Below are 14,348 nucleotides of genomic sequence, written 5' to 3' on the forward strand. Positions count from 1 at the left end.
GTTGGAAACAGTACAAAAAACAAAACAAAACATTGCTTGCCCCAAAGGGTTTACAAGTTAGAGATGTAAATAGATTGGGCATGAGAATAATACACACAAGCATGAGAATGGTGAGGAATTGTCTCAGCTATGTATTGTATTTTTTGTTTCCTTAGTTGTGGATAGAGGCAAGGAGTAGGCAAATAGGTGAAAGATAAATAGTCACAGCTTCTCTCTTGACTAGCTTCTCTCTTGATCAGTAGGCTGGGTTTTGTTGGCATAGCTGAGGTATGTGTTAAGGGGTAGGAAGAGAAGATTGTGGCCATTTATATTTTATCAGGAAGTTTATATAACTGCTTCTTAAGGCTTAAAGCAGTTTATTTAGCTAATAAAGACAGAAACCATGAAGTAATTGATTTAAAAATATCGTATTACTTATTGTTGTAATTCTATCAGTACTGTCAATATACAACAGGTGAGATCATTGACAAATATAGAGATGAAAACAGCATTGCAATTAAATTTTACTGATTAAGAAGTATAGTGTCACTATTGTTAAGTTGAACACTGGAAACTCCAGTTTTCTTACTTTCCTCTCAATCCTCATTCCCAAAGTAATAAAATACTGGTCCTTAACTTGAGTAAACTGGCTACGTTCTTATTTTAAAATTCATGCCCTAAAAGAAATTGGTCATAAATGTGATTGAAACCAATTTCAATTAGCTTTTTATAAAGCAGATAGAAATACCTCTTGTGGCAGTCTTTCACCCCCTTTTGAAACTGCTAAGATAGGAACAATTGCATACTGGATCCATAAAGGGATTTAGTTTTTCAATTACTGTTGCTTCCAAATCAAAACTATCTGTGTCACCACAACATCTTGCAAAGGGGCAGATGCACCTCTTTGCTGGTTTACACACACTTATTTCTGGTACAAGAGAAATAACCACACCAACAAAGGCCCAGGTTAAGCTCCCATGCCATAGCTCAGTTATCTGACAATACAATGGTTATGGTACACATGTATACATTTGTGATAAATGAAGGGTGGGCACCCAGCCAGCCAGTTAGCTGTAAAATCCCTCTTGGCAGCTGTTCTCTACTTGCTTTACCCAAGGGTTAAAAAGTCCCCTAGGTAAAGAAAAGAAAGTGGGCACCTGACCAAAAGAGCCAATGGGAAGGCTAGAACTTTTTAAATTGGGGGGAAAAAACATTTCCCTTTATCTGTGGTTGTCCTGTCTGGGGTGAAGAGATGGGGCAGCAGGAATGCTGTGAAAAGTTTGAACCAGATATGAAAATCATCAGATCATATCTGGAACTACTTTTAACAACCCAAATATGGAAGTAAATTAGGAATGTTTAGAAAAGGAGATTAGGTTTATTTCTGTTTATTTTTCAAGGCTTGTGGATTCCTCTGTGCTAACCTAGATGCTTTTGTTTACCTGTAACTTTTAAGCTGAACCCCCAGAAAGCTATTTTAGGTCTTAATTTTTTGGAATTGCTCTTTTAAAATCTAGCAAAAGCCTAAGTTCCAGATGTATTTTCTTCCTTTTTGTTTTTAAAAAAAATTACCATTTTTAAGAACAGTATTGGATTTTTGGTGTCCTAAGAGGTTTGTGCATGGAAGCAGAGGACAGAAGCGAAATGCTTGGAAATGGAGCTGAAGCACTTAAGAGCTGGAAGAGGCTAAGATGGATCAACTGGATTAACAGTCCTTCTCCAAGTACTGCTCCCCATGCCAAGAAATTCCCCACATACAAAGTAGGCAATGATACAGAGGCCTTCTTAGAAAATTTTGAAAGGGCCTGTCTTGGGTATAACACCCTACAGAGCAGTATGTGGTGGAGTTGAGGCCGCAACTGAGTGGACCCTTAGCAGAGGTGGCAGCTGAAATGCCTAAACAAAAGGCCAGAATTAGAATGGGGCTAACACCCGAGCATGCCCATTGACAGTTCAGAGCCCTAAGGTGGAAACCAGACATTGCACGCCTACCACATTGTAAAAAATTGGGATGCCTGGAAATCAGGAGCAAGTGTTAAATCTCTGGAAAATCTGTCTCTCCTAATGCAAATGGAGCAGTTCTTAGAGGATATTCCTGAGGAAAGCCCAAAACTATAATTGAGGCGGGGGAGATCAGAACCGAATGGGTGGAGGTCGTGGAGAAGAAGAAAGCTAGTAGCAGTTGGAGCGGATACCAGAAGGGGCAACCCGAGACACCACCCCATCGGGGTCAGCCCAAAGCCTCACCTCACAAGAAGCCCTCCACACAGCCAAGGAGACCCCAGATACCCTCTTGTCCCACCATCCTAGTTTCCAAACACCAACCTCACCCCAGCCCACAGTCAGCTGGGCAATGCTTTAAATTTAATGAGCTGGGGCATGTGAAGGCCAACTGCCCCAAGAGTATCAGCTGACTACAACTCATCACCCTGGAGTCCCACCAAGAGCCTTCAGGCCCAGATGCCTCGCAAATACCCCTGGAGTGAAGGGAAACTGAGTGTAGGAGGGAGGAAGATTACTGCATGGAGAGACACTGGCACACAGGTGTCAGCTATCCACCAATTCCTGGTGGACCCCAAATTCATCGACTCAGAGGCCCAAGTGATGGTGCAACCCTTTAAGGCCAACTCTTTTAACTTGTCTACAGCCAAGTTGCCTGTCCAGTAGAAGGGCTGGTCAGGGATATTTTTTTTGCAGTCTATGATGATTATCCCATTCCCATGCTGCTAGGAGAAGACTTAGCCAACCATGTGAGGCTAACAAAAAGGGTGGAGATGGTCACCTGAAGCCAGGCTACACAGGCCTCCACACCTAACTTCATTCCTGAGCCTCGTACAGGAACCCAGCCAGAGGTGGTGGAACCAGACCCCAAACCAGAGGTTATAGATCCAGTTCCTGGAACTCTGCCAGAACCAGCCTAAGGATCAGAACTGGTGGAGCAGTCAGCACCAAAGCCCGTGCTTGCAACCTCACCAGAGACAGGGGAGCCAGCACCAAAGGGCACCACAGAGCCTGCACCTGCAGCAGCAGCTAAACCAGTGCAAGAGGCTCAACTGGAGCCTGAAATACCACCTAGTGCACCAGTGGAGAGTGGTTCACAATCGATGGAGACAGCCACACCACCTGCATCACTTCCAGTGGGACCAAGCCCAAGTCCACAACCCAGCAAGGAACTAATGTCTCCAGCATCAAGGGAACAGTTCCCAGGCAGAGCAGGAAGTGGATGACAGAGGGAGCTTGGACAGCTGCACGGAGCGACCCACTGCCTCTCAGCTCTTCTAACAGGTCCAGTCTTGTTATAGAAGGAGGTCTCTTATTCCAGGAGACACTTTCTGGTAGGCACAAGGAGGACTGGCAACCTCAGAGACAGTTCGATTCAGCCTTGACAACATTGTACTACCATAAATAAAGGCAACAAAATCCCTACAGATCACAGATAACACACAACCTTTGCCAGAGAGGTTCCCACGGCACTGCTAGCATAGCATACCTCGCCATGCTGCCGTAAATCTGATGCTGGCAGCCAGGTGAATTTAATCTGATTTATGGGGTTTAGAGGCCGATGAGTGCCAAGCTAGTTTCACATCTCAAACTCTAAAGCTGAATTTTCTCCTACCTTGCTATGGTTTGTGATGAGAAGCAAGTAGAACTCAGCTGCGTGTGTGACTCATTCCAGCATATTCATGGGCATGCTCTCATTACAGACATGTTGTATGTGCACTGATGGGGACATGCCACTTAGGACTCTGCTCACACCTGATGCACAGCAACAGGGGAGCAAGACTGTGGCAGAGACGGGCTACAAAAAGAGAAAGATGGCAACGCTCTGTTCCCACTGAAGTCAATGGTAGAATTTCCATTGGTTTCAATGGGAGCAGAGTTCTGAAGATGTCATCGCTAGTGCTTAATCTGGGAATTGAACTTTATCAAGCCAATAAATCAAAGTGGGATTTACACTGTAACCAGGTCCAATCAAAACAAGAAGCACAATGTGCAAATCTATTAACCCCTTCTCTAAAAATGCCACTCAGCAATAAAGTGTCAGCTGTAACACTGGAAATTCAGGAGGGATTTACCAAGTATCTGTACACAGGGCAACACTGAAGGTATTTTGTACCCCATATAACTGGCAGATTTGGCAGCTATGAAAATAGTGCAAAGAATGTCCAACATAAAAGTGGAAGAACAAAGATCAGTCAGAGCAAGAATTTATAGTGACACTGTCAAGAGTTGTAGGCTCAAAATTTGACTCTCTCCCCCACCTTATCCGTTTGTGAAGTCCATGTAATTCTGTGTGTTCCTCCCCCTCAAAACAAATATATTCTTTAATATAAAACAGAAACCCAGGTCTCATAAGAAGCTATGAAATAGTAAAACAGAGCGAGCACATGACAGGAGGGGAAAACAAACATTTTAATATCAAACTTCCAATGAGTTATTGCAGTGTTGTTGCTGCTACTGAAGAAACTACCTACTACTGGTGCTGGCTATCTGTATTATTTAGAAGCCATTCTGTAAACATTGTGGATGGTTGATTAATATGCTGTATCAATACCGACACATCCAATAAATATTCTGATAATTCTGCGGGCTTTTTAGGTTATGCTTCCTGGACTGATCCAGTGGTTTTGGGACACTCCCTTTAGACTCCTGATTAGGACTTTGGATTACTTCAATACAAGAAGCACAATATGAAACATATTTGGTTGTTCTAGATACCCAATACAACTTCGGAACAACCAAAGAAAGGCTGTTCCCAAACAATCCTTCCCAGGTTTCACACAGTACTCTGGATGGTGAGAAAGGACTTTGGGAACTGAATCAGTGCTGTATGAATATTCATGCAGTGCAGACAGACAATTAATAAAGCTAATAATTTAAGTAGTTCTGTAGTGACTCTTGTAGTTTTGATTTAAGGAGCACCCTAGTAATCTGAGACAAAATTACAAGGTCAAGAGGAACCATCCCTACAGGAAGATATAAAGGTGGTCAGAATTAGTCCATTCCTCCTTACTGCCACTTGCAGTCATCTGTCTCCATGGCCAAACAACTGAGATCACATGTGGGAACAGTAACCATATAGTTTGCCTGTAGCTTCATTTTATAGCTCTGACGGAGAATGATTTGGTTATGCTACAGCAAAACCCGATATATATGTCATGGGGCTCCTCTCCACCGATTGTGCTAAGTTTCTGAAGGACAAACGAAAGACAGGAATGCATCTATCTGATTCTTAATAATGATGTCCTGTGGATGCAAGTTGTGTGGCAAGTAATGGGCCAGAGACATCTCCCAGGCGTCCACAAAGGACACAGCAATTCCTGAGAACATCTTCCTCATGATTGTGTCAAGCTGAAAGGAATACCAGTCACTGTTGAAGAGACTCACTTCTGGCCCAAGCTCCTGAACATTGGCTGTTCTGATGACTACCAGCGTTTTGGGGCTGCGATCCAGCAGTAGAATGATGGACCTGCGAATGTTCCTCAGTCTTCGGATGTACACCTCCACAGGGAAGGTGCTGAAGTGTGACCATATGGTTATTGCTATCACAGTGTTTCTTCCGCCTACGATGCCATTCAGCTCATTGGCAATGTAGCGTAGCTCGCTACTGAAAACAGTGGTAAAGCGAATGGGTGGCCCATGACAGCGGAACTTCAGCAGGACATTGTGCTTCAGGTCCACAGACATAAAAGGACCTACGTTTTTAGGACTCCCAAGGTTAAATTCCACTAGATCTGAAACACAAGAAGAACAAAGATTTCCTCTCCTGCCATCTTTTACTATCCATAAATCATTTGGACAGTATGAAAGTTCTGCTAGAAAAGAGTGTTTGAACAGAATACTAAATGCAGTTAAAAAACTTCGATGTTTGCTACCTGAGCACTGAAACATATACCCACTAAGACTGGCATCTCTCTAAAGCTGAAATGCTATCAATGAAAAGCAATATCTTCGATTAACTTCAGATAAATTCTTTTTCCCTCCACCACCTTATAAATATAGGGATTTTCTGACCAGATTCTTTCCATCATAAATACCCCACTGCATAAAGTGCCAGCAGAAAGCCTTTTCTACCAACTTTTAACCTCCATTTAATTTAATTAGCACTTCAGGAACTAAGTCAATTGTATTAAAATGATTTTCACCCTTTATCTAAATAAAATTGATTCCTTTATGCAGTTATGATGGTTAATTCAATTACCGGCTACTAAATTATGCCATCTAATAAGGAAGGTCAAAATTCTGAGTGAAATGAAAGAAGAAAGAGTCCAACACTGACCAACAATAATTGAAAAAGTTACATTACTGCAGGGGTGGGCAAACTTTTTGGCCTGAGGGCCACACTGGGGTTGCAAAACTGGATGGAGAGCCGGGTAGGGAAGGCTGTGCCTCCTCAACAGCCTGGCCCCTACCCCCTATCTGTCCCCCCTCCCACTTCCCGCCCCCTGACTTCCCCCCTCAAAACCACCAACTCATCCAACCCCCCCCTTCCTTGTCCCCTAACTGCCCCTTCCTGGGACCCCCTTCCCCTAACCACCCCCCCTGGGACCACACCCCCAATCCAACCCCCCTGCTCCCTGTCCCCTGACTGCCCCGACCCCATCCACACCCCTGCCCCCCGACACCCCACACTTATCCAACCCTCCCTATTCCCCTTCCCCTAACCCCCCCCCCGAGAACCTCTGCCCCATTCAACTGCCCCCTGCTCCCTGTCCCCTGACTGCCCCCCAGGGTCCCCCCCCTTATACAGCCCCCCGGCCCACTTACCACGCCAAGCAGAGCATGCACAGCAGCATGTCTGGCTGCCGTGCCAGCTGGAGCCAGACATGCTGTGCTATGCTTGGCAGGAACGCACAGCTCTGCCACCCAGAGTGCTGCCCGTGGGGCGGCGTAACTCTGCAGAGGGGGTGAGGAGAGCAGGGGAGGGGCTGGAGGCTAGCCTCCCTGGCTGAGAGCTCAGGGACCAGGCAGAATCCGGCCCGCGGGCCCTAGTTTGCCCACCTCTGCATTACTGGAACATCGCAATTGCTACCACGTATATGTATATGTATTTTTTTTCTTACTATATGTTCCATTCTATGCATCTGATGAAGTGGGCTGTAGCTCATGAAAGCTTATGCTCAAATAAATTTGTTATCTCTAAGGTGCCACAAGTACTCCTGTTCTTTTTGTGGATACAGACTAACAATCTTATATAAGCTACATCATGCCCCTTGGTGGTTGTATATTAACATGTTCACTTATCTCAAAGTAATAGAAATGGTCTTGATTGACGTAAGCAGAATACACTCCACGGTGCCAGTTTTGAGGGTGTATTGCACATATATTTGTTCACTGGGATTTGGCCCCATATATTTCCACTCTTTACTAAGGAATTTGGATGACTCATCCTGTCAATGGTTATTTACTGAAAATCCATTTGCCATCCATCCTTCTTTATTTCTTCCATTATTTTGATATTAAGATATAAAATCACTATGGAGTGAGAGACATAAAGACTTTTTTAAGGCAATCTGCACAAAGAAAAAAGAAATTACCTGGAACAAATGTGGTCAGATATTCAAACCACTGTCTTATTGTAGAGTCGCCAAAGAAGTGGACTACTTTTCCTTGTAAGCATTCACTAATACCAGCTGTCTTGTTAAAATGACGGATCCAATGTGTTCTTGGCCTCCACTCATCTTGGTAATAGTAACCCAAAGGGAAAACAGCTGGGCCCTGAGATCTGTCCAGATTGGCTGATTCTGGAAGAGGAAAATAATTCCAGATTAATACACAATTACAAAAATAAACTCTGTAATTTTCATGGAAGTATATCCAACCGAGCAATAGCCTCAGCCCTTATCCTAATGCAAAGTAGCATGACAAAGAAAACAGATTAAACACCACAATCTAACACTTTTTAAAATTTCTGCTGCAACAAAAGACAGTTATAGGCATCTCTACCAGCTTCACCTACAGTTAAAGTTACTTAAGTACATTACATGTACTTCACATTATAAGACCCCACTGTAAGTTGCTTGTAACTTTTCAGCCTGAACCGTTAAAGGATGGCAATGTCCCTTGCAAGCTGTTTGCCTGAGGCTGGATTTTATTTTTTTATGTTTCAGCAAAAATGGTTCGATTGTTTCCGAGACCAAGATTAGGGAAGAATATATAGTTTTCCCCATGTTTTAAAAAAAAATCTTACAGCCATTTAGTTGATAAGCTCTAGACTCTCCATGCTTTAGCGAAAGAAACTGAAATCGGGATGAGGGGGGTTACCTTAGTCAGAGATGTGCCATGAAAAATTATCAGACCAAAACTGGACAAGTTATAAGCCTTTGAAAAATCTCAAATTTGCACATGTGCAGTAGAGATTTGTTTGAGTTTGCAGCTAAATTCTCCCAAGATAGCATTCCTCACTGAGCATGCCCTATCCCGGGGCTGCAGTGATGGAGCTGCAATTGCTCCTCCCAGCTGTCGTAGGTCGCTGTGGTACCAAGCATCAGAACTGAGGGCAGGGAACCTGTGTTCTCAGAGGTCCCCCTGCTGGCTCCCAGTTAGCACGGAGAAGGAAGCAGCCTAACTCAAATACAAAATGGATGGGGAGACTGGAACAAGGAGGTGCTGGGATGGGGAAGGAGAGACTGAAGGGAACAGGAGCAAACAGGATAAAGGCTGGAATGGGAACAAGGGCAAAAAGGTCTGTGCCCACTACAGCACACTTCCCTGCAGAGTAGACTGGAACAGAAGATTCCCCTGTATCACCATTTCTCCATTGTCAGCCAACACCTGTGAAACCCACTGGGCAAAGTCTCTCTCTCATTCCCCTCTACTGGCTGGCAGGGTCACAGCTAAGGAGGGGGCCTAGATTACCAGCCCACCCGCATCAAATTTGAGAGGTGCTGCAACCTGGAACATGAGGTCTCAGATTGGATCACAAATTCATTCCAATTGCCTTTCACCCCAAAGCACCTTTCTGGCTGGCCCATATAAAGGATAACAACCTAATATTGCTGTCAGTTACTCCATTAGTTTAAGTGGCAGAGATCACTTGTGCAGTGGACATAAGGTTCCAAACCTGAAGACCCATGAGGTGTCAATATTATGCCACATGATAGTACTGTTTTTTCAGTTTGTTTTTTCCAAAAAACTAGGAAGTTACACATAAAAACTGTTAAAACAACATTAAAGTTGCAAAGTCAAGCACTCAGGAGTTAGGAAATACTAACATTAAAGTTGCAAGGGCAACCTTAATTCAGCCCTCACGTGCGTATATATTATGTTACAGTCTTTAATTACATGATCACATAGCATTCTTTCCACAGGACCCCTGCCTCAGACAGCACACAAAATGAACTATACTTCCAGATGAACAAATGTTATGTAGTGAAGGAAGATGTTGTCTGTAGGATCCCTGTATGATGCTGGCAGACCAGGTGCCAGCTCATATCTAGGCCCCTAGTCCTCATTGAATACTGACAATCTTATAGCTGGAAACCAATCTGGCCTACCTGTGTGTGAGTGGTATTAAAATAGATAGAGTTATAAGAATGTGTTTAGACTTCATGGAATCCTTGTAGGATGCTGCATGTATTACAATTAATTGTAATAGCTGCATGTTATAAAGTAACATTTAAATGTTGGCGCTATAACTATAAAAATGTTTGCTAAGGCTTTGTCTACCCCGGAAGTTCGTCGGCCAAACTTTTGTCGTTTGGGATGTTGAACACACCCCCAAACAACAAAAGCGTTACTCACGAACAGCGCCAGTGTGACAACGCTTTGTCAACAAGAGCGCTCTCCCGCCAACAAAACTGCTGCCGCTCATCGAGGGTGGAATTTTTTTTTTTATCGGTGGGAGAGCTCTCTCCTGCCAACAAACAGCGGTTACACTGCGCAGCTTTTAGTGGCATGGCTGTGTCACTAAAAACTGCATAGTGTAGACATAGCCTAAGACTGTAAAATCAGTCTGAGGAGAAGCATTACCAAGTTTGAAATGCTAGTTCCCCACAAGAGGTGTTATCTTCTCCCTGACAAAAGATGGTCTACAGACATCAGACAAACCATTGTGGACAAAAGACTTTGTAGATTGCTTCCCCACACCTCTGAAGAAGGTACATGCACAAGCCCACATCCCATCACAGTTTGAATGCTGGAGGAAGGAAATAAAAACGCCTGTTCAGAAGAAATTGTTATTCCTATGCTGCTTGATTCTGACGGGTGAGGATTTCTAAGCATAAACAAGGAGTTCCCAACTGTTTATCTTAGGTCAGCCCAAAAGGACAGAGTTTACTTATTAGAGAAGTTTCTATTATCTTTTGAAATCTAAGATAAACTTACACACACACAAATGAGTTAATCTTATAAATAACTCTCATATGTTTTCCCTCAGTAATACGCCTTTAGTGAGTTTATTACAGGGGTGGCTACAGGTGTTGTCCTTGGCTTACAATCTAAATACAGTTGAGCTGAGGTAAACGACTGGTTCTTTGGGACTAGGAGTAACCAGATTACTGATTTGATTTTTGGTGCAAGCGACCATCTGTTACAAAATTCATCACTTGCAGCTTGCTTGGGTGCCAAGATAGACTGGAATGCCCAAGGAGACTGTCTGTGACACCATGGTAAGACTGTTATAGTGGTTTAGGAGTTCATACTTGTTAATGGGTTGGAGAAATCTAATTACAGAACATACAACCAGACTGGGGGTTTTGCCCTGCCTCTTGACAATCTGCCTGACTAGATAGCAAGTGTGAAAAATCAGGACAAGGGTAGGGGGGTAATAGGATCCTATAGAACAAAAAGACCAAAAATTGTGACTGTCCCTATAAAATCGGGACATCTGGTCACCCTAGTCTGCCCTGAGGTTGGCACTCACAGTCGTGAGCCACTCCTGCAATGAATGAAGGAAATGTCAGGCTGTCTGAAGTTGGAAGATGCACAGCGACTGAAGCAAGGAATTGCAGGAAGAGAAGGATGGTCTCAAGATTGAGTCAGTTTTATCCCTGCCCTGGCCACAGAAGTCCAACTTGATGTTCATCATATCAGCTAAACCAAATTTTTCACAGATAGTCACTAACTGTGTGTTCCTTATTTTCCAGTGCCCAGCTTGAGACCCTGGGTCTGAGTATTTGCAACTGAAGTCAATGGGAGCTGTGCAGTGAACGTATTTCAGGAATGGCCAAACCGTGGCTCATGAGCCGCCTGCGGCTCTTTTACAGTTATAGTGCAGCTCTCAGACCCCTCCATCCGCCCTTCCCCATTCTCTGCCTACCAGTCTGCTTGGGGGGCTTCTGCCCACAAGGAGGGAGGTCTTGAGGCTTCAGCCCCACAGGAGGTGCCCCAGTCTGTCCTCCCCCATTAGACCTTATGAGCCCCTGTCTGTGACCCCCAGTAGCTCCATGCTGTCTGTCTCCATATCCCTCATCTCCTGACCTGGCCGGACTGTGAAAAAAGCACTGCAGGCTCTCTTTTCTCCCTAGCTGGCCAGAGTGACTGCTCTGTTCTAGCACCATGGTGCCCTCTGATGGGCAAAAGGCAGACCTGCAGCAACTTACTGGCAGAAACTATTTTCGGGGGCGGAGGGAAATAAAAATATGCACAGCACATTAAATATGCACATGTGCAGTGGTGCAGAATTCCCCCAGAAGGAACAAACCCTAGTAAGAGTTTGTGACAGAGAGTGTAAGATCAACTGATGACTCTATTCCTAGACAACGCCTCTTCAAACAAAAGCTCACTGTTGTAATGGTTGTTTAATTTCTACATTTATATGGCAAAGATTTGTAAAACTATTAATACTTTCTAAATAAATAGATTTTACAAAACAGATTTACCATCTAATTGTATTCAATGCATAAATTAAAAAAAATTGCCAAATAACTGGGAAAACAGTCTCCAGTATTATTTAATCATGCCTGTTTCCCTTTCTATTGATTTCACTATGATTTACAAAACAATGATATTTAAAAGACACTTTACCTGTAAGTCCTAAGGGTTCTACAGTCACTGAATCAGGGCCACTGGGAAGTACTGGCACTTTGATATTCACATCACTTGAAGAACAATAAGAAAAATATAAATGTAATAAAGCAATGCTGGATATTTCAAGTTCATTTTTAGCATCTAACTCATGTGCACACACTGCATAGGTGGTAAGTTTTTTATTTTTAAGGCGCACTCTACCTTCTAGCACTCCAATCAATAAGTATTAATCTTCTTGAGACAACTCTCTTAATCCCACTTAGCCAAAGCTTTAACATTTTGGTAGTCCTAGGATATTAGATTTTACTTTATAAACCTATTTTTACTTGCACAAAGCCAGCGGGGTACATCACTTGCAGCAATCAGAAGTCCGTACAAGACACTAGGGGAGCTACCTCATGGATCCCATGAAGTCCTTAAGCCATGATGGCTTTTTACTGGCTGAGACCCACACATTCTTGTATAGGGAAGGCAGAGCCATAGTGCTATACAGTGACCTCTCTGGTTCTACTATAGGAATAATCCATACTTGAAGGCTGTCATGCACTCATTTTCTGTCATTTCAGACCACAGTGATTGAGAAGGAGTGAAGAGCACAACAGGCAATCAATTTAGCAATAACATGCTGATTTTCTAAGGAAAAATTACTGTGACTGAAACCACCCTTGTATTCACACACTACTGTAATAATTTTTGTATAAAATATGCTTTGTGAGGTATTATATGAAAACTAATAACACTGATCATCAATATTCTTGTGTAATGTACGTACCAAATGCATATTTAGAGTTATGAACAAACTGAAATGATGACTGAAATAAGTGGAGCAATCTCACTCACACACAAAAACAAAACAAAACCAACCACTACCACAGGTGGCAGTAACACTCATCAGTGTCAGCAGACAAGCCTAGTACTGATTTCAGGACACGGAGACTCAACTACCTCTCTCCTAGTTTCTTCAGTTTAAGACTGAAGCATGCAGGCTGGGCAGCATGGGGAAAACTTTTGCTGTTACTAATTAAGCGGTATGTGTTTTGCAAATAAAGAGAAGACTTCTATCTCCAGGAATGTCAATCCAGCACCTGTCATCAACTTTGCAACTAACTTGTTGCTTGATCTCTTGTCAACATAAGCACAGATATAACTTAAATTATGACTGTAAAAAAAATAGTGTGCACACTTATGCATATATTGAGGAACATACATACATACATACGTTTGGAAAAAGAGACTCTCAGAAGGTGTCAGAAGGCCCTTTTGATATCCTCCCTTGGCATGGTTGATTCTGCTGGCACAGGACAGTTTTCTCGGCTTGTAGCAGAACCATGGCTCACCAGTGTAGAGGTCTGTGAAGTTACAGACAGGCAGATCTCCAGGCAAACACACATTGCATACAGTGGTTTCTGAAGTGCTACCAGACCTGAATAAGCTTTTAAAGTAGACTCTATCTGGCCTTTCTTCCCGTAAACGCTGCAGGACTTGTATCCCTTCACTAGGGTGGACCAGAGACACAGATACTCTGACCTCCCCTGGCCAAAGTAGAGTGAAAAAGACTTTGTAAAACCCGTTCTGATCATCTACAACCCTTCCCGTTGCTCCAGCTTTCAGTAGAGGAGAGTGAATTCTCGCCTGTATGTAGTCTCCACCATACTGTTTTGGTTTGCCTTGAAAATCCTTCATGTGGACACGCACCTCTAACTGATCTCCCACCTTGAAGCGCACATGGGAATTCACAATCACAAAATTGCTGTGGGCAGGATCAGTGCTTCTTATAAATGGGATTTTGCCTACCGGGGGATTTGGCCACTGTATAGCAGCAAACAAGGATTCCTCCTCAGCTTGTTCTCTTTTGGACAAAGTTTGATGTTCATAATCACAGTACTGCTTTCGGGTAGTTTTAGTTGTTGGTGATGAAGACTGCTGGTCACCGGTCTCCTTTATCCAATTTAATGCCGAAACAGTGTTGTGATCCAAGTGCTGCAAAGGAAGAAGACTATTAGAAAATGGGCTATTAACATTACAAGTGACCAATGTTTTGTCAGGATATAAAACCATAAAAACTGTGCTTTGTTTTTGATAGTGTAGGTCGGAGTGGGCAAACTATGGCCTGTGGGCCGGATCCAGCCCCTCAGGGCTTTGGATCTGGCCCACGGGATTGCCCCTCATGGTGCCACGGGCCCAGCACATCTCTCAGAAGCAGCTCCCGGGTGGAGGGAGCAGAGGGCTCCATGTGCGTTGCCCTTGCCTCCAGGCACCACCCCACGCAGCTCCCATTGGCTGGGAATGGGGAACCCTGGCCAATGGGAGCTTCAGGGGAGGTACCTGGAGGCGCAGCAAGGGCAGCGCATGCAGAGCCCTCCGTCCCCACTCCCCCAGGGGCCACGCTTCCCGGAGCG

General features: G+C 43.8%; 1 protein-coding gene across 3 annotated transcripts in view; it reads right to left on the reverse strand.

The window, feature by feature from the left end:
* Positions 1 to 1,993: 1,993 nt before the first annotated feature.
* NXPE3 (neurexophilin and PC-esterase domain family member 3) overlaps positions 1,994 to 14,348 on the reverse strand; it is a 35,098-nt gene continuing 22,743 nt past the window's right edge. For all 3 annotated transcript variants that reach the window (XM_030582402.1, XM_030582405.1, XM_030582414.1), the window contains exons 3-6: positions 13,169 to 13,929; positions 11,947 to 12,020; positions 7,518 to 7,724; positions 1,994 to 5,714 (exon numbers count right to left, since the gene is read on the reverse strand). In XM_030582402.1, coding sequence (XP_030438262.1) covers positions 5,164 to 5,714; positions 7,518 to 7,724; positions 11,947 to 12,020; positions 13,169 to 13,929 — 1,593 coding nt within the window. In that variant the 3' untranslated portion in view covers positions 1,994 to 5,163. The remainder of the gene's footprint in view (positions 5,715 to 7,517; positions 7,725 to 11,946; positions 12,021 to 13,168; positions 13,930 to 14,348) is intronic.

Source organism: Gopherus evgoodei, chromosome 1 (genome assembly GCF_007399415.2).
Source record: "Gopherus evgoodei ecotype Sinaloan lineage chromosome 1, rGopEvg1_v1.p, whole genome shotgun sequence".
In the NCBI taxonomy this organism is placed as follows: Eukaryota; Metazoa; Chordata; order Testudines; family Testudinidae; genus Gopherus; species Gopherus evgoodei.